The sequence below is a fragment of the Bos indicus genome, chromosome 1 (genome assembly GCF_029378745.1).
Source record: "Bos indicus isolate NIAB-ARS_2022 breed Sahiwal x Tharparkar chromosome 1, NIAB-ARS_B.indTharparkar_mat_pri_1.0, whole genome shotgun sequence".
Lineage (NCBI taxonomy): Eukaryota > Metazoa > Chordata > Mammalia > Artiodactyla > Bovidae > Bos > Bos indicus.
The window spans coordinates 26,967,485-26,989,194 of NC_091760.1; the positions used below are offsets into that span (position 1 = coordinate 26,967,485).

The window sequence follows — 21,710 nt, forward strand, 5'->3', positions numbered from 1 at the left end:
CACATTATATATCTATTTCCTTAAAAGATGGGGCCATTGTGCAATATGCAACACTAGTTTAGAAGATAATTCATTTCTACCATGACAGCAATCTTAACACTTGTTGACATTAAAATGCAAATATAATAATGATTCAGTGACTGAACAACAACAACATAATCAATCAAAATTGACACAATATTTCTTTAAAAAGACGCTTGAATTTGTTTGTGTATTTTAGGTTTACAAATAGAATTCTTGAGGAGGTGTGTAAATGTTATTACCGGATGGAGGGAAAATGGTGCATACAAACACAAGGCATAAATATAACAATATTGATGATTTACATCTATAGATAATAATATTTTGATTATTTCAGAAAATGACAGAATATCAAGTTTAGCTTGACTGAATTTTCTGGTTAACTCAGAATTAAATAGAAACACTTTTCTATTGCTATCATTCAAAACAGCATTACTTCATCATTTTTTATTGGTCATGTAATGGACATTAATAATTTTTCAATAGGTCAAATTACTACAGATCCTTTGAGTTGCTGAACGTTTTTCCATGACATTAACACCCCATTACACATGAAATGTAATCATTTTTGAAATCATTTCTATTCCCAAAGGGTCATAATTTTCATTAAATTATCTAGTTATTTTGCATAACCTCAACATTAAATCTAGCACTACCTTTGATGGCATTAACAAGATCCAGCACATTAAGTTTAAAAGTCAAAGTTTTTTTTTTTTTTATAAAAATGTAATGATTTATATTTGAGAAGAGTTTTAATAATGTGTTACATAATAAATTATCATGATTATATTACTTTAGATTTCTCATTTACAATTGCAAAGGAAGAAGTGTCTAGAATTATCTGAACATTATTATTTTTCTTATGAAATAACTAATATTATTAAAATTAAACAATGAAGCTATCACTAACAATAACACTTGTATAGTACAATGCTCCTTACTTATAAAACACTTTGTAACACACAATATGTTAAGCTTTTTATATGTATAATCTAATTGAATACTTGAAAAATGCTGTGAGGTTGGTATTACTGTCCACTTTTTATACATGGAGCAACTAAGACTCAAGAAATGTAAATAACTTTTTCTAGGTCACACATTAGGTAAACGACAGAAATAAGATTCAACAACATTCCATCTGACTCCAACGTCTATACTCTTCACTACACAATTCTTTGTAATGTACTTCTTCCAGCTCTGGTAATTCCCGAACTCTAGAGTAATTTTTAAAGCCCTTTATTCTTTCTGTAAGTTCATCCGATAACTTCTCATTACAAGGACTGATGAGCTTGCATGAAAACAAAAAATAAAAACAAGTTTCTGTGCCCCAACGAAGATCTATTAAATCAGGTTCTCAAAGGGGCATGCCTAATAACCTGGATATTTAATAAGCTTCAGATAAGCTCAGATATATATGATGAGATATTTCAGATAAGCTCAGATAACAAACTTCATCTAAGTTTAGGAAACCCTGTCAAGCCCCAGGTTTTACTTTGCTCCTTTCAAACACAGACCACCAGGCAGTCGTCACAGATGACAAGCTCTTCAAATATGATTTAATGGAACCTACTGTTGGCACTCAGAATCAAAGTCACCAGAAGATGTTGAATTTCCCCTGGGACATCCCTGTGAAACTTCTACCACTCCAGTAGAATTCTTGTTGGAGTTCAAATGCCTATTTCAAATTGTAACAAGCATTATATAACGTGTCTACTAGATGCCTAGTACCATGCTAAGCACTGAAGAGTGCATAATAGAAAAGTCAAAGAAATCACGAGTTGAGAATGGAATATTTAAGGAAATACACAGATAAGGTCTCTAAAAGAGCAGAATTGAGATTTCAAAGAAAAAAATCAAAAAAGCAAGTAATTCTTCAATCAGGGTTAATTTTAAAATGTTAGAACCAATTATAAGTGTACTGGGGATGGAAAATCAAATGCTCATCCTTACTTAAGAAACTTTTTTTCCCCAAAACTTCTGCCTGGAGCACAAGGATCTATTGCTCAACATCAATTCTAAAAATTAAATATTTATTGCATTTGGAATGAGGAAAGGAAAAGGTTATTTTTAAGCTCATACTGACTCCAATAGTGCCTTTTAAAAGTGAACCACAAATAAAATACAGAAATCAAAAACAACTATGCTACTAAACTTCTCATAACTGTTTCCTGCTGTCAAATGAATTCATTTTTTGATTAGTTTCCTTTGCAGTAACTAGTGTTTTTCTTCATTTAATCTCAAGGGAAAAAAAAATACATATACAGCTTTTCAAGATACCCTTGAAAACTTTCCTTTGTTTCTACTCCTTAGTTATCTTTTGCTGTTGGTGATCATTTTACTTTCTTGCACATTTGTGCATATTATTCTAGCTGTATTGTAATGCACATATTTTAATACTTGAATAAGATAATAACTTCTCAACAATATACAGATATTTCATAAGTTTATTAAAAAAAAAAACCCTATGCAGTTGAAATAAGAACTTCTAAATTCCTTAAGTAATTTTGGATTTGATCATTTCTACCCCAGTTTTCACTGAAATCCAGGCTTAGGAACACAAATTCCATATGGACAACTTAAGGCTGAATTAACTTTGGAATTGAGTATAAGATTGCAGGAAGAAACTCTATTTTGATTTCAATGTCTACTATAGACACAGAAGAACAGCCATTATTTATAAAAGCATCAAATTCCCAAGGTAAAGGACTTTATAAAGTGAAACATTTCTTTGACTAATGTAACAGACAGTCAAACTCCCTGTCACCACTGCCTGGAGATAGACACACCTTTTCATGTCTTGTATTCATCCTGGGCTACTTTCACTCCCTCTGGAGGGCTTTTGAACTTGAACTTGACATCTCTTAAATTTATGCTTTTTCTAAATGCAAAGGGCTTTTTTTTTTCCTTGCAGTTTTAGTCTTATGTGGAGTTCAAATCTAACTTAGATTAAAGAGAAGGAGTCTAGGCCCTAGAAATTCAATGTTTGTTCTTGATCTTTTCTCTTTTTTTTCTTTTGTTTTTATGAGGTTGAGCTGAAAACCCCAAAGTGGGACATAATGGCTTTAGAGACAGGAAGGAAATATTCTTTATTCTTTTTTTTTTTTTCCCTAGTGTAAAAAGCCCACAAGGCTCTTTTGTAGAAAGCCCACAGTAGAAGCACTCCCTCAAAAGGCACTTGTTTCTTCATAATAGCCTTAGAGGAGACAGTGCTCAGAAATGATGACAGAGCAAGTGTTGCTAATGTCATACTCAGAAACAAGCTAAGTGGTTTATGGCCAAAATCCCTTTTTACTCTATATACTTGTCAAAATATGGATTTTTTTTCATCAACACAAAGTTCTTTAAAGGTCACTGTCTCTCAAATTCCACAATAAATAATGTCCCTAAAAAAAAAAAAAAAGAAGGTTCTCAGATAAGACATAGTAAGAAATAATCAGCATGACATCATGGAAGAGGGAAAAAGATATTATGAGAGTGAAAAAAACATATGAAATTATGGACTCAAAGGAGTTAACAGAACCATTTCTGCATAGCAGTTACAGACATGACTTTGACGTTCAAAAACTTGTAGAATATGGCATCCATTTTGGTTCACATCACACCAAATAATAAATCTTCATCAAAATTAGCAAACTACAAACGTGATTCATTCACTCAACAAATATTTACTGAGTGTCTGTTAAGTCACAGGCGCTGTGTGCACAGATAAAGACTGCAAAAGACCCTACTCTGTGGATGCATCTTACATTCTAGAAGGAAACAATCTTTTCACCTTTTTGTTCTGAACAGACACTTGAAAGTGCATGACCTAAAGGAACAGTAGATTTATTTCCATTTAAAGATCAAATTTTTTTGGCAATACTGTCATTTAATTAAAGCTCTATGTTTGAAGACCCAGAGATTGAAGCACATTCTCTTCCTCTACTTGCCCAAGACGAAAAAGCTCTTGTACTTCCCCTGTAACAAACACTTATAGGGCTCCCAAAGCAAAACAATAATTTCCTTTAAATATGTTTGAAATAAAATATACATAGCACTATTTAAAGTCTATAATTTATACAAACTAATTTATCATATTCTAAAATACCAATGTTGTATCTCATATTATAAGTCAATCTCAAAAACGTTCGCTAGATCTTACCTTGGACCGTCAGAGTGGCTGATGCTTCAGCTTTTCCAACCATGTTTTCTGCAACACAAGTGTATGACCCCATGTCACCAGCTGTCACCTTCCGAATTTTCAAGGTATGATCATCTCTGATTTCATATCTAGTGACATAACAAAAGAAAGCACAGTTAAGTAAGCTTCTACTTGAAGAATCCCATCGTTACAATTGTGGCATATTTATACATCAACAGAAAATTTAAAGCAAAAGGTAAATAATGTGGCAATCCTCTATGTAAGCATGCACATAGAAATGAGCATTTTTTTATATTCACAGGGGCAAAAATATTACACTACTTTTTAAAAATAAAGCTTATTTATTTTTAGTTGAAGGATAATTATTTTACAATATTGTATTGGTTTCTGCCAAACATCAACATGAATCAACCACAGGTATACCTATGTCTCCTCCCTCTTCAACCTCCCTCCCACATCCCTCCTCATTCCACCCATCTAGGTTGTTACAGAGAGCCCCCTTTTGAGTTCCCTGAGTCATACAGCAAATTCCCATTGGCTATCTATTTTACATATGGTAATGTATATCTTTCCATGTAACTCTCTCCATATATCCCACCTTCTCCCTCCTTCCCACTTATGCAGCCATAAATCTGTTCTCTACATCTGTATCTCCATTGCTGCCCTGCAAATAGATTCATCAGTATCATCTTTCTAGATTCCATACATATGCGTTAACATATGATATTTCATTAAGCTACTTTTTAACAGAATATTTTTGGGCAAAGTTGGCACTTATTCAGTTCTTTCGTCAAGCTCCTGTACTCAGAGTAAAATTTAGGTGATCATTAAATAAATTCTTATTTATTTAAATAAATTATATGTCAGAATTTAAGTCTTCTGTAGGTTTTCTATTTTAAAATTCTTATAACAACTTATAAAGTATTAGGCTCATCTCCATTTGGCAGATGAGAAAACTGAGACATAGGAAGGTAAGGTAAACTGGCTTTGTTCTTCAGCTATTTTAATGGCAGAGTTGGTATTTGTACCCAGACAGTCTCATACTAGAATTCTCTTGCCTTGTCTCATTTTCCTTTTTCTTAAATTTTGGATGTCCCTTGAAATTTCACTTTAATATTCTTTTTACTCTACATGAAATCCCTGAGTTAAACTATCCAGTAGGTTATATTGATCGACTACACAAATATTTCTAGCTCCTATTTTATGTAAGTTCAAATTCATTATATTGACTAGTAATTAGACATTATATCCCACAGACACCTACTATTTAATATGTTATATAAAATTTTCTTTTCTTACCCTAGCACATAAAACAACTCCCTCTCCTAACACAATCTACCTGTCTTCCTTCACCAGTTCCCTATATGTAACAAATCATTCAATTCATCAGTTTGGTCTTGATAATGGACCCCTATCCTATTTCCATCTTATCTCCCCATTCAGGCAGTTCACATCTCTTATCTGGACAACAATGGTGACCCAGCCACTGGCCTCACCCCCATTGATGTGATAGCCCTAATGCTAAAAATTTTATTTTCTCCAAAAAGCAATCGGGTTCATAGTAATGTCTCTCTTGGCTCATCAAGTATATATATAAAAATCCTTTAATCCATACAAAGTCTTGTGAATTCAGCCTCTCTGTCTCCAGCCTGATTTCCCATATCTTTGCCCCAGGCCCCATGTGCTGCCACGCTAACTTTCCACCACACAAAGCATTCTTAGATTTGTGTCGTTTTATGATATCTCTTTTCCTGAATATTCTTCTCCTCTTTCTGTTTATCAAGTTGATATGTTTTTCAAGACATTGCTTCTCTGTCACTTCCCTTTGAGAACTCTCTCCTGATTTTCTGCTCCCACAGGTCTACCTTTATGCAATAAAAAGGTTTGCTATGTTACTCTGAATCTATCCATACATGTCTCCTTTGGTGAGTTCACTGACAACAGAAGCTTTATCTAAACCATTGCTGTAACCCGCAAACCTAATAGGGGCTCAAGGTATGTTTGGTGAATGAATGGCCACAGGAGAGATGACAACCTCAAGACAGTGCCTGAAAGTTTCATTTCATTACCTCATTCCCTAAGGCTGGGAGTGTATCTCTGCTTCTAGGCAATTTAAGGATTTGACAGATACCAAGAAACTTTGACCTCTTCTACCATTCCCTGGTGATACTGTAGCCAAGGAAAAGGAAGTCTGCTTTTTAATTGGTTCATAGTTATATCTATAATGCTGTACCTCCCTTCCCTACCTGCTCCCATGTAAGACACTGGTATTAACTGTAGTCTGTCTGGACAAAGAGAAAACTGTTTAAGGAACAGCACATCTTACAAGGGTTCCTGGGCATGTTGGGGTCATGAACGTACAGTTTTATCTGAAACTCTCAGAGAAAGCATGGCAACCTTCTGATTCTAATTATCTCTGTTACTGTGTCTGGTCCAAGGAGATCAAAGAGTCCAGAGAAAACCATTCTAGTGGCTTATATGTGAACAGTGGTCAGATGAGAACCACAGAAATTCCGGGTAGATGAATCCCATCATTAAAATCTCATTCATACCTGGACTTGGGCAGTTCCCCATCATCTTTCCTCCATCGTACGGTGGGCACGGGGTCACCTCGGGCCTCACATTTAAATTCCGCACTGTCATCCACAGTGACTGCCAAGTTACTAGGTCTCTTCACAAAGGATGGTCTCTCTAAAATTAGAAAAAGTCATCTCAAAAAAATACAGAAACTTAAAGCCATTTTGGATGTTATTGAAGAGCAGATTTAGAATTTAAAAAAAGTATTCCACAGAGTTCCCCACTTCTCTCTTGGTGTGGTGTCTCCTCCTATTTGTCTTTCTATGTCTCGGCTACTTTATTTAAGGCTGCTTTACTAATTTCATCTGTCTTTTTTCCATTCCCCAAATACTGGTTTACCTTCTAGAAGAGGCCATTTCTTTTTCCCTTGGTGGTGTTTAGTCGCTCAGTCACGTCTGACTCTTTGTGACCCCAAGGACACTAGCCCTTTGTCCATGGGATTCTCCAGGAAAGAATACTGGAGTGGGTTGCCACTTCCTTCTCTAGAGGATCTTCCTCACCCAAGAATCAAACCCGCATCTCCTGCATTGGCAGGCAGACTGCTGCATAAATGTACTAAATAATAATAAGAGATGCACTTTACAGTTAAGCCAGTCAAATAAAACTGTACTTACCTAACACAGTGAGCTCTGCTACTTCACTCTCACGCTCCCCAACCATGTTGGTACCAACACAAACATATTTGCCTGCATCACTTTTGCGGGTGTAAGTAATCATGAGCTTTCCTCCTCGTATCTTAAAAAAAAATTTTCACATGAATATCATTAAAATTGCTTTAGTAATTTTTATATGACGGGCGTCTTTGTAAGTGAAGTCAACTTTCTAAGCATGCAAAGAAAGCCTAAATCAAATAAAAAAGCTGATGTGTAGTATTCGCCATATTTATAGGTAATAATTTTAAACAGAATTTATTCCAAAGGTACCATATAAAAGAGGCAAAATATTTCCTTACCTACATTTCTTGTAACAGTATTATATTCTGTATAACTAGAAATTTCTGTTTCCAGACGGGCTGGGTTCTTTCATATTATTTAATTAAAGGAAAACCAAAAAATTGCATAAGCAATTTGGTTAATAAGTGGAAAAAAGAAAAAGGGAAATTTTTTAAATTCATGTATATTTGATTTATAATACTGTGTTAATTTCTGCTGTATAGCAAAATGATTCAGCTATAAATATATGTACATTCTTTTTTATATATTTTTTTCATTATGGTTTATCACAGGATATTGAATACAGTTCCCTATGCTATATAGTAGGACTGCGCTGTTTGGGAAATTCTTAATACTATGTGACTATAATTAATATGCAAATACATATTAGCTATAAGTAATTTCAAGAACCATATTCTAGTATTATAAGATGTGGAAACAAAACTATTTCTCATTACTTAACTTGCCAGAGTTGCTTTAAAGGAATATATCTTAATTTCCAAAACATTGCAGAAACTGACATGTCCTAAAAAACATAGATTTTATTTCTGCCCAACAGTTTCTTAGGGACTTAGGAGGCAGAGACTGAACAGATCCCAATAAATCATCTGGAAATTCATTTGGGTACACTCTTGAACACTTAATTACTTGAAGAAGAATTAATTACAAATATAAGCTGACTTACAGTACAGTAAATAGGCTGAAGCTAATCATGAATTAAGATTGGGATGAGGAAATTGAACTATTTACTTAATTTAATATGCTTTTGGTGGGGAGTGGAGTCCAGTTAACCAAGAATATCTATAAAGCTCTGAACCTTAGAAAAGTTTTGTCAGGAGAACTTCCAGAATGTTTGTTTATGGAGGTTTTGATCTCAAAGTTATTCTGTATAGTCTACAGATTAAACAAAGGAGGAAACAAAAAAATTGAAGAAAGCAAGCAAGGAGGGGAGGAAGGGAGGAAGGAAGGAAGGAACCATTCAAATAGAATTTTGTTTTTCATCCTACACCAGGAGTTTCCTACCTTATAACGGTGGACGTCACACTGTTTTGAAATGCCTAAATTGCTTCATTTCGATTCATATACCCCAAACTAGAGATTGTAACCAAATCCGTATGTATTAGGAAAAATCAAATATTAACAAAGTGATTTTAATTTGGGGGGCTTTAGAACTTGATTTTTTTGAGTCCTTTTATTTAAAAAAAGATCATGATTCTCCAGGTATCATTTTGAGAACCTTCTTGTAACTTTTCTCTACATCATTCACGATTCTGTCCTTCATGCTTAGAAAAACGTCTGCATAGTCACCTGAAAGATTCTTGATGAATGCAAATGGCTTTTGTAGATAAAATTAGTGTATTATTTAATGAAGCATTTTTATAAATGTTTTTAGCAGTTACAAGATATGTTAATGACAGAATTATTCTTTTCATATATACTTACCTAAATTCTCAAACAGAATAAAACTAACAAATAAATGTCACATGAAAAAAAAAAAACCTTCCAAAAGTTAACTACTGTCAATACTTCGTGAACATTTTTCTTTTGTCCCTCCCTCTCTCTCAGTATAGATGAGTAGATATGGATATAGAGATATAAAAGATACATCACACACACTTTTACTAAAGAAAAATCATGTGATATATGCTTTTGTATAAGCTGCATTTTCAATTCAACGATATACTACAATACACAGGAGTCCATCACATAAAGAATATTATCATACACCCAGAATGTCAATAGTGCTGAGGCTCACAAGCCTTGTTCTGAAGACTTGGCTCTGACCTAAAGATAAATGCTGAATTAAAATGACAAAAGGAGGGAGGGATTAAAATTAAATAATATTATAAATGCTTATTCTATCTGAAAAAAGCAGTGAGAAGACTCCCCAGATCAGTATAAATGCTCCTACATAACTTCTATCCCATCAACAAGACATTTTCATTATAAAATCCTACATTCCACCCTATACTCACAGATAATAAGGGTTAAATAGCCCAAAATGAACATTACAAATTAAATGGAAAATCAAACAAACCTCACTAAAACTGGGAGAAACTTTTTTCCTTGAGATAATAGAGACAGAAATTGACAAAAGTGAAGGAAGAAACAAAAAAGGTACCGAAAACAGAAACAGAAAAAATAATGGATGAAAATGACAGTCTTCAATTTCCATAAGTTCAAACTAATTTTGGCATTATGTCAATGGCTGAATTGAAACAGATCAAACCAAAAGCCATAATTCTAGTCTCTATGGTCACAAATGTAGACTGCATGGTGACCTCTTCTTTTCAATAAGCAAAAGAATAGAAAAAAAAAAACAAAAACCTAGTGCTGTAACCCCAATCAAATATAACATATCGCTTTTAAACAGTAACCTACTGTTAACCATCACCATTTTATGTTGAGTCATATAAAAATATTGATTGTAAAAGGTGACTTTGTATATTCTAAATCTTAGTGCCCCTTTGTAAAACCAAAAATTGACATTTCCTCTCTCTTCAGAGAAAGGAAAATACGTCTTCTAACACATACAAAATACTATAACTGTGAAAATAGCACTATTTAAAACAAGCTAAGAAATATTTCTTGGCAGATTTCTTCCTGCAGCTGGATCTGACAGCCGAACTGTAAACCTATCAAAAACGAGTTTGTATAATGAACAGACACAATATTAAACATTGCACTGCAGCAGGACTACTTCAATTAACATAATCCGGGTAGTGGAGATGCAGAACGTGTTAAGCTTTCAGACAATATGCTGGCATCTAGCCTGTGTCAAAAATCCAAGCAGAGGTCTCTCTTCCTCATTACCATCTACCTAACCAGCCCTCAGTAGTAACCACATTAGAAGCCCACATTTCCATAAGCTCTAGACAGCGCTTAAAGGGGGGGCCTCAGCTATCTACATACTAGATGAAAACAAAAGCTTCCCAGTGGTGTTGCTCCTTTTGGGGAAGGAGCCAGAGGAGGAGAAAGGAGGAGATGGCGAAAAAATTTTTAAGTTTCAAATAACTTTACGCTTTATATTTTTCTTCAGAATCAGTCTCAGGTTAAAAAAAAAATAGTGACATTAAGGTAAGGAATACCTCAATGTATTTGATATGTGAGATTCTTATATACTAGCATTTTGCCTTTAAGAAGCTATAAATGATTTTTTCCTTAGGGGTAAAAGCCTTCTCTCCTAGTACTTAAAGACTTCTCTGAAGTCATTGAAAATCCCTTATAGAATGCTTTCATCTCCTTTATTGTGTTGTTTACTAACAAGATTATATAGAAAACTCAGGAATAAGATGTAGCTTGTCAAACAAAAGTGGAGAGAACCATTTCATATTTTTTTTCTGGTGAGCACAAAAAAAACTACAATCAGAATTCTTATTTCCAGAATACAAGAAGGAACATTATCTCTGCACACAGAGAAGCAAGCTTTCCTTTAGAAAGTAAATTAAGGTTTTTGTCTGGTTATTCTACGGCATATACAGCTTACCCTGCAATCAGTGCTTAAAATCAGAAATAAAGATGAACTTAAAATGAACTTCTTGGTATGTCTTCATTTTCTACCCTAAAGCAAGTCAGATGATTTGCAGTATCTGTTACACAGGAATTTTTTTTTCAGGCATCACCCCCACAATGTTATCCGTACACCTCTAGGTTAACATACTAAACCAACTGGGGCTAATTAACTAGTTCAGCTACACAAAATCTTTTCTGCTTTTAATTACATTAACCTAATGTGACTTGAATTCAGCAGACCAAAAACGAAACCACTAATTATATTAAGGGCTTCAAAGACGATTTCAAATTGCTAACCACCAAACTGTCATATAATTTATCTCATTTCCTTAAGTAGATGTTGCATTCAAAATCTGTGTTTCTCACTATAAATACTATTTTTAAAATAGATCCTAACAATGGATTAAAAGAACACTGACTTGGAATGCTAGAAGAGAAATATGTTTAAATAATACATAGAAGACACAAATAGGTGTCATTATACCTATGGGAAATTGGGAAGTACTTAATTTTTACAACTTTCTGAAAGATTAAAGGCTCAGAAATATTCATTTACAGTAGTAAAGACAACAGCAGGGTTAATATGAGTGGCAGTTTTAAAGCACCCAGGTTTAGAAAATATTTTTTCTGAAAAATGATTCTTTATCATGTTTTCACATTGCTTTGCAAAGTAAATGAGCAGAGAGGCTGTGAATTATAGCACCAGGTATCATCCTTAAACAATTCACTACTAAGTCTCTTTGGACAGAATATCTCTTGATAGCAATGCTGTCAGTTCTGCCTGGATCTCTGACCTGAGCAACAGATACCCAGCTGTTGTCAACTAAAGGAAGAGTACTTTGCATGGGTTTAAGACTTAATGACCACCAGACACCAGTACCCCAGATGCCAGTCATAGCCTCCGGACATTCACCACGGTGAACTAAACCTCAGGGCAGTTTTGGATAGTCCTTAAGGACTCCTTTCAACAGAGACATGTTAAGAAGAGTCAGAGCAACAGTTTTTATTTCTTTAACCTTTAGTATTAATTCAACAACAGTAACAACAAAAACCACCCCCCACCAAAGATATCTTATTTGATCAGGGAGCAGAGAGTGATAGGAAGTGAAAAAATACCCATCACTTTCCAGTCTGGTTGCAAGTGTATCAACCATTAATGTGAACAATTCCAATTGAAGCATCCATGCCTTCTAACATATACCATATCAACTTTCAAAAACAAAGGTTGCATTCTAAATGAAGGAAAAATACTGCTGGCAGTGCAATTATACTGCACATATGATAGGCAATGAGTTTGATAAAATACATGTCCCACAGCAATCTAAAAAGTTAGAACCAAATAAAAGATAATTCACATAATTTGGATCTTATATACTATCAAAGAATACAGTCTTTCTTATTTGGCAATATTTCTTATTCACACTCTCAGGTAAGCAGTTCAATAAGAACAGTTAATAGGAAAAAAAAAAAAGAACAGTTAATAGAAAGCCATGCTGAGAATTAAATAATTTTATGTTTTTACTAATCATGGTTTAATATCAAATATAGGTAATTTATATTTTTTAATATACATATTCATAGTTTTGCTGTTTTACTTTTCGGAACATAAATTTTAATGGAGTTAGCAAGTAGATCAAAATTTAAATTTTTGAAAAACTTTAGTTATCAAAACACATTGATATAAAATAATTTATATCTACCACTCGAATCATCAATACTTAAGTATAGACAGGAATTTCAAGAACTTAATCTTTATTCTATTTATCTGTACTAACCTTGTCACACTAATGTTTTTAAAAGTGATTTTGATGTATCCATAACAACATGATTTCATATAAAATCTCCAACATAAGTTTTCTTTTAGATGAATAAACAAAATAATAAACCATGGTTAGGCAAATCACAGTCCTTCTTCCTGGCTAACAAAGTTTATTTCCACTCTACTTTTCATAAAGGTTATTGCCTCTTAATATATTTCCAAAAAAAATTCAACTCTTTCTATTTCTGCTTCATTCTGGTTCACAGGGACCTTTAATAAAAGGAGAGAGAAGAGAGAGACAGGGGAAAAGAAGGAGGAGAAGAAGAAGAAATGCATTGTCTTAAATACTTCCCACTCAAACTTCTTGATGAGATGTATCCTGATTTCATGCTGGTTATCCAAAGGCTGTTATACATAGCTGCCATGTACTCCGGAGAAGGCAACGGCAAGCCACTCCAGTACTCTTGCCTAGAAAATCCCATGGATGGAGGAGCCTGGTAGGTTGCAGTCCATGGGGTCGCTACGAGTCAGACGCAACTGAGCGACTTCACTTTCACTTTCCACTTTCATTCATTAGAGAAGGAAATGGCAACCCACTTCAGTGTTCTTGCCTGGAGAATACCAGGGATGGCAGAGCCTGGTGGGCTGCCGTCTATGGGGTCGCACAGAGTTGGACACAACTGAAGCGACTTAGCAGCGGCAGCAGCAGCCATGTACTCATGACCAGTTCAATATGGACTCCTCATACAAAATGAGAGACTGTACAATACAGGTGGGTTAAACTAAGAAAAATAAATTATATGCTATTATTTACAATATATTCTCAGTATAGATTATAAAAAAAAAAACAGTAAGATTTCCATCACACTGAAAATTTTTCATCTGAACCTTACTTATCCATTTACTTGTCCATTCTTATGCCAATCATCCTTGGTCTTTATAGCCTACTTAATGGTAGGACTGACGTTCACGAGATTTTCACACACAAAACGTCTTGTACAACAAAAGGATGCCTAGGTAAGTACATACACACTGTAAAGAAATTATGAAAATGACAAATTGAAAACAAATGACTATTCTACATTTTACCTGGTGACATTAAAAGGGAAAGTGTTACAAGGGGAAAAAAAAAAAATAAGTTATTGTAGATCTTTCAACTGTTCTCCTAGGTGTGGAATTGAGAGGAAAAACAGGCAATTAGGATCTCTCCTTTGGCATTCCATATTTGCTTGGGCTACATGCATACAAGAGAACATGATCCAATTTCATTTGTTTGCTGGGCCACTTTACAATACCATTTAAAAACCAACATGATTTCTGCCAAGAGTTTAAACACACTCGATCATCAGAGAGAAGCAACAAGAGACTCATGCAGAAAAAAGCAATTATCCCAGTGGGGACACGTGGCTCTCTCCACAGCTTGGGGAGCTGCCAGCTGAGAACACAGGCCTGGGAGAATTGCTGCTTAGGACTATGGCAGCTGCGTTTCTCTGTGATTTTTCATTTCTCCAACTAAACTTCTCATTTCTTCCTCATAGCAGTTTATAAATTGGTAGTTGGCTGTTTGATGCCACAGAAGCACACCTAGGATAATTTGATTATAGACTAACAAGGGCTGTACTGCTAATTGCAGGCAAGTGGGAGCCACCCTGCAGAGAGACATAGTTAAGTTAAAGGGAGAGGATGATTTTCTGTGTGAAAGTGTAAATTATTACCTTTCTGTATATCTAGTTTATATCACCAGATGATCTTGCCATGAATCCTAATTTTAACAAGGAATAATAATTTAAAAAAAATAAAAAAGGAAGTCCTGTCTTTTTAAAAGACACCTATTTTGCTTGCTTAAGTGTGGTTCAAAGTCAATATGAAGACCTGGGTTTGGCATTTTCTTCTGGACACCATTTTATTGAACCAGTCAACCAGGAAAGCCGTCTCTAATTTATTGTATTCCAAACTAGGGACAGACAACTGCCGACTGCCGGTGAAACAGAGAGCAGATGAAACAGTGAGGGCTTTTAGCTGATTCCCCAGGTGTCTGGTTCCCAAGTCATTAAGATCAGAACCCCAAAGTGAATCCTATAAAAAGGAGGTAATATAAAAGAGTGGTTTGAGAAGAAAACCACTACCAGCCATCCCGGCAAAGTAAGTTAAGTTGATTGATTTTTACCTCTGAAAATTCTACATATTACATGGTAGTATTCTACATGCATATGAGAAATTAATTTAGTTCCCAGCCATTAAAGTTAATGTATTAGTTCCTTCACGGGTCTCATGAAACAATGTCCTGCTGTTTTAAAGGTAAAAACAAAGTCTTATGGGCAATTTTCACTTTCCTACGAAAACAGGTTTGCTTTTTATCACCTCTTCCAACCATCTGGCTATAATTCTGAATTTACATACAGTTACTGTTAGGATAGCCTGAAATAAAAATCTATGGAGGAATTATGACTATACTCTGGAAATAAAGATGACAAATGCTCATCATATTTGAGGGGAGAAAAGCTCATTTTTAAGCACTTGGCTCTTTTGAGTTACATGTCCACCAGCTGAAAATACTTTTCAAACAGTAAGTCCTTTTTTTTCCTCACCACGGGTTCTTACGCTTAGCTCTTTTCTATAGTTTTGGTCCAGTGTGAGAATTTCCCTTACCACCAAATGCCTTGCTAAGATAATGCCTTTTCCAGAGACACTATTTTGTTATTTGTGAAATTTAAATTCACTTGTATTATGAAGAAAAATATAACCATGGCAGACGAAGTCCAAACCAAGGCTGAGAATGCAATAGCTTCTTGGATTCAGAAATGCAGAATGACTTTATAGAAATGAAGTACAGAAATTAAGTAAGCATACTTGTTTATGTAAATACATTTGTAACCTGCAAAAATAAATAAGCAATAAAAGCATTTAATACTTTTTATTTAACATTTAATACTGTTTATTAAGATTCTATACAAGTAGGAAGATCCCTAAAATAAGCCATAAATTGAAATAAACATGCATCCCTGTTCTGTGGTATTTTAATCTAAAAGAGTCAAGAGAACAAGAAGCGACTTGCATGTGACAAGCTTAATTGATTAATCAGAGTCAGGGCTCATCAGACAGGGTCAGAGATTCAATATCCATATGGTCAGTTGCTTCACTCTCTTTTATTGATCACAAGACTATGCCGGAACCTAGCTCACTTATTTGGCAAATTTGTGCCTCATTTTGTAAGAGACATATGATAAGATAAAGGATGATAGATAACCCCCTCTTCTCCACCACAACACATGGCAAAACAAATGAAAATATATCTACATACTACCTAAGAGAAAGCCAGTAGGATCATTTACACACGTGAGGGACAGAATAGAATCTTGAGGAGAAAGGTCTGATCTAGGGCTTAAAGGAACTCTTTTTTGTGGCTTACATTAATCTTCATAATTATGCACATGTACTTCTCACTATTTCTAGAGAATTAATGGTCATCTTGTGGATAAATAAATCAAAATAAATGTATCCTGTCCCTTATATTTCTATAGCTATCTGCAAAAACAAAAGTGAAAATGTCTACCTGAAGAGTATTTCAAACACCATTTGGAATGCTACATTTGCAACAGTCTTTCTCCAACTATAAACAGTAAAGTTCCCCGGTGAAGACAAAAACATTCTGAACAGAATATACGTGCAAAATATTAATAGTGTTAAGGACGTCAGTGTTCTGGATGCTCCCAAACCTAAGGCTATAAATTATGTTTGAACTTTGATTTGAAATTCAGAATTTCGTGAATCCTAGGTTTCTTCCATACAAACCTAAATAGGAGGTTTCCGCATTCAGAACTTTTCAGGTAAGGTTCTGATGTTTGTGATATCAGTCAGTGGGAAAATGAAAGAGTAAGATTAAAACCAATAAGAAACAAACAAAAAATTCTATCTTAAGCTTACTGTTTCTCTTCTATATAAAATAGAAATTCTACAGTGGCAAGGAGTTTTCTGTATCTCTAGAATCTTGCTCCACTCCCACGGAGAAAGCACACTATCATATTTTTCAAGATTTGAGATGTAGGATACACAGAATTCTTTGATTTTGGTCATCATTTCTTCATTGAAAGCCTTGATATTTGAGAATTTGCTAGAAAGACACTCCTTTCTGTTGCTGTACAGAGAAAAACGCAAATTCTGTGGACCTCATACCAAAGTAATACATACATTTAAAGATGCTAACGTTTCAGTAGGAGTTTTTAAATGACTTAACAATGGAAAAACCTGAAAAAAGTTATGTCCTAAGTGTAAAATGCTTTTGGCAGTCTTCTCCTCAAACACATGAAAAATACATCAGTGAATCTGTGGTAAATTTCATAAATGTACTACTGTATTTAAACAACAACCTGGAATATCATTACTGTCATGATTAATGAGAACCATGAGGTAGCAACATGTGCTGTGTATATGGCATTGTTGCATGCATCATCATTCATTTTTATAACAGTCTCACTGGTGAGATATATTTTTCTATTAAAGGATGAGAAAAGTAATGCTCGGAGCATATCAGAAACTTGCTCCAGATCATTTAGCAAATGACTGGAGTTCATTCTACATAAATCCAAAGTAAAGTTTACCTAGTGCACTTACTTTTGGACAGAAAACAAGAGCTCCTATTTTCTGTGCTTCTCACACCACAAACTACAAATCAGCAATGTCTCATATAGATTGAGAGACTCAATGGCTTGGGGAAGAAATACGTACTATTGGCGGACCTCCCTGAGAGCATTAGATTGATGGCCCTCCTTCCATTACAGTCCATATTTAAGCCTGAGTGATCCGAATAGCCAAACTAATTGCCATTAATCCACCTAGCTGCCAGTGGAAAAGATGGACCTGTTTACATTTCACATATGCATTTGTTCTTTGTAGGAGAAATCTAGTTAGGTAAATATCTTACATTAGTTCCTCTATGGAGGGATGGCTCTTCTTTTTCCATGTAAATATGTACGTATTACTATGACATATTTAAAATTTGAACAGGATATGCATAAGTTTTCCTAATAAAGATGAGAAAATCTGACATGATCTTTTATAAGCATGAGGCATAACACAATATGGAGATACGCTGTATCTAGGTGATAGAAGACTGACACCATGAATGCTAAAAGGCAAAGAAATACGAAATAATGGATTCCTTAGCAAATTACACTTTATCCACTCAAGGAGACAGAGTTACATTATTTTCAACTAGTATTATACAGATTGAGTTCAACTGCTTTTGAAATTTTCCTTATACATGATGATGCTCTTAAAGGTGACTTAAACATGAGCCTTTTTCTAGTGTGATCCGCCTTTAAAGCTTCGTGATCACCTAGATTTGTAAGATTTAGGAAGAGAAAACCTGTGCCATCTGTTAGTAATTTTCTTAATGCACACTGGATTATTTTACAAGTGCATGATTTATCATATTATCAAATTCTTCAGGCTTCAGGAGATAAAACTTGAAGTGGTCAGATGTTACTAATAGAGTATTAGTACTTTTAAAGCAACTTGTCTTTAAACAAAAGAAAGGCAGAATCAGCACTAAATTAGACATCAGCCTCAACATAAGACTTGGGATTATTTTTTGAGAGAGCATCTTTAAAAGTGACAATATGAACAAGATAGAGAAATAGATAAAACCAATTTTAGCCAATTACAGGTAATGAAAAGAAAATTCCAATCCCTGTGCTCAGATTAAAAATAATTTTAAAAATAAAGGCTAAAAATAATTTATGTGATTTTTGCAGTTTGAACCATGTTTTAAGGGGAGAATGCTGTATACTCAAATGCATTTTTCAATTTACTACTTTGTTTTTTAAAGATTACAATTCATTCTTCCTGTGGTAAACAGAAAATTATGTCTGGGTCATCATGAGCAAACACTGAAATTACAAGCATTTAGAAAAGTCAACTTTTTAAAAATAGAGAATTTACAAAAAGTATTCTTATATTATTTACATTTTTCCCAAATTATAGGCAAGATTTGTAAGCAAGGTTTTAAGATAAATTTTAAAATGGTATTTCTAGAGAAACATTTCATCCATGATTAATAGAACATCGAAAATAAAATAAACTGGTTGGAACACCATCCTTGAAACCACAAAAAGACTGTACCTTTAATTTGGCAAACTACTTTAACCTGTAATTAAACAAAGTGCTCCCAGACAGTAGTAAAATGTCCTTGGCTATTTGGAGGACTGTAATGACCTGATCAAATATATCAAAGTGATTGGAATGTGAAGAAACCTAGTTGCTTGAATGAGCATGCATTATGAAGAAGAAACAAAGGGACAACATTTGTAAATCAACTCTCTCAGGGTATCACGCTAATCGGAAATTGCTATTACGAGCTCCGTCTCTCACCACGTGTGTTTATTTTGCAGTTACAATACTTATGGTAGTGTACTCCATTGATAATTACTTTGAATTATGAGCTATAACTTTTTCTAGCTAACCACTCAAATTTCTGAGATATTTTCTGCTTTCTGGAATATCTTCTCTGATTGAAGGATCCTGGATGCTGAGTGGCTGTGTACATCCACATCAGGTTTTGGTCCAGTGAATTTTAGGACTTGGCTGAATTCCATATCGAAGGTGCCAGGCACTCCTGAAACTAATATTTGGCTGAGACTAGCTTTTGGGCAAATATTCAAAACTATTTCAGAGAAAACATGTCTGGAAAAACAATTCAGAAGGCCAGAAACATTTTGAGAGATTTGAAAGAGTAGTGACAGTCAACATGAACACAAAGCTGGGTTAAAAAATCAACGTTGTACAATACCAAAACTGTTCAAGAGTATTCTGATTTTTCACGTTAGGACTTTCACTCACGTCAAAGTTCATTATACTTTTTAAAAGAAACTTAAAAGTGCTATAGTATATTGTTTCCTGACATCACCAAAGATTATTTACTAAACTAGAAAACATTCCATCTGGCACTCTTTAGCCTCTGCTACTTTATCTCTGCATCCAAACATGCTTGCACCCCGTCTCTGACACTTGAGTCATTTTATATGGACTTACAAGGATTTTATTAGGAATTACAACTAGGTGTCCTAAGGGACCCAGACAAAAATGGGCATGTAGACTATAAATTACAGAGGCCCCAAGAGTATATGTCATGTAGAAGGAGACACATTTTATGTACACTTAAAAAAACTGATCGAAAACAGGATACGCCAGTTTTATCAGTGTTGGTTTTTTAGGGGTTGTTTTATTTTGTCCTCTAAATAATACAAAAGGGCTCTTTTTCATGCTGAACTTAAACATCTCTGGTCTCTCCCATCTCCAAGTTATTAATATTAAAGAGGAGAGAACATTAACTGGAAATCAAGAGAGGACTATTGAAAATAACTACTTTACAATGAGGCTGTTATTGTGATTCTTCAAAATACTCTCACCACTCTGGTTTGGTTCTCATTATAAACTTACTAAATAGCGAAGTTATTATTAGCTTAGTATTTACACCAATTAAAGGATGTGACCAAGGTTTACTAATTAATGCAGTTTCAAAAAGGAGCTTCGGACTTCCCCAAAATGGCCATATGTTAAAGTTAGCTTAGTATTTAAATTGCTGTAGTTTATTTTTATTGTTTTGGATGAAATTCTGAGGCAACTTAAGATAGTCACTTAAGATTAATTTAGATATGTTCTTAAAAGCATACTTGATAAAGCAAAAATGTGTAGAGAATTATTCATCAAAGTGACACAAGGTCATGTTTGTACCCGATGGATAAATAATTGAAAATAATAGGGGAAAATATTGAAAATAATACTTTCTATGATTGGAAATATTGAATTTAGGACATAAAACAAGTAGCAAAATTGTATGAAATGAGTCCAGTACACCACTTTATCTGTGGATTTCTTTTGTTAGGAAACATCTTAAATATAAGTGTTTCTTTGAGAAGGGGTGATCAGATGTAGTGTGTCATGGCAAAAACAAAACAGGCATTGAGATGTCTGGCTATTACAGCTGAATCATGATATAGATCCATTAATGACTCAGGGCATATCAACTCCCTGGCTTCCTTTTCTTGCTTAAAAATGAAGGGATTTGCCCATTTACAATCTCTCGTCAGCTCCATCTCTAAGATTCTGTGCATGTTTGTAAGCCACACAGAAATATATTTACTCACATAATTAACCTGTGTAATATCTCTTCCTTATCCTACTAATAAGCCAAAGAAGAAAAGGTGCTTTAGAAAAAGAAATGATGTAGATGATACTTCCTTTCCAGTTTATAAGAGAGTAAGAAAATAAATATATAAGTGCGTGTGGAAATCAAATCAAGTATGTTCAAATTAGCAATTTTTCAGTTCTGCGTATGCTAGAAGACATTGTTCTGATTTATATTTCATTCATTTAATGTCTGAAGAAATATGTATTGGGCTCCAACTATAAGACAGAGGAAATACAGGTGGCCCTTAGGTGTATTACGTATACTAGATAAGTAATATGTAAGTAATGATTTGCAACAGACTAAAAGCAAAATGGTTATCTAAAGGAAAGGGAACTGATAATAGGAAGATAAATTCAGTGTAGAAGTGCAGGGTAGGGTTTTGCAGTAGGCTCCTCTTTAGAACTCAACTTTAAGTTCAAACTTGAAACAAGTGAGTTAGATAAAGAAGGCGTAGGCCTCAAAACATCCCAGACAGAGGGAATAGGATAGGCAAAGACTTTCATAATTTCGTACCGCTAGCTCTTATGATCTAAGCTGTTAAATGCACAAGTGAAGTGAAGTTGCTCAGTCGTGTCCGAC

General features: G+C 34.4%; 1 protein-coding gene across 6 annotated transcripts in view; it reads right to left on the reverse strand.

Moving 5' to 3' along the window:
• ROBO1 (roundabout guidance receptor 1) overlaps positions 1 to 21,710 on the reverse strand; it is a 1,292,670-nt gene that overhangs the window by 115,142 nt on the left and 1,155,818 nt on the right. For all 6 annotated transcript variants that reach the window (XM_070790446.1, XM_070790260.1, XM_070790403.1 and 3 more), the window contains 3 exons: positions 7,354 to 7,474; positions 6,715 to 6,853; positions 4,163 to 4,290 (listed from right to left, as the gene is read on the reverse strand). In XM_070790446.1, coding sequence (XP_070646547.1) covers positions 4,163 to 4,290; positions 6,715 to 6,853; positions 7,354 to 7,474 — 388 coding nt within the window. The remainder of the gene's footprint in view (positions 1 to 4,162; positions 4,291 to 6,714; positions 6,854 to 7,353; positions 7,475 to 21,710) is intronic.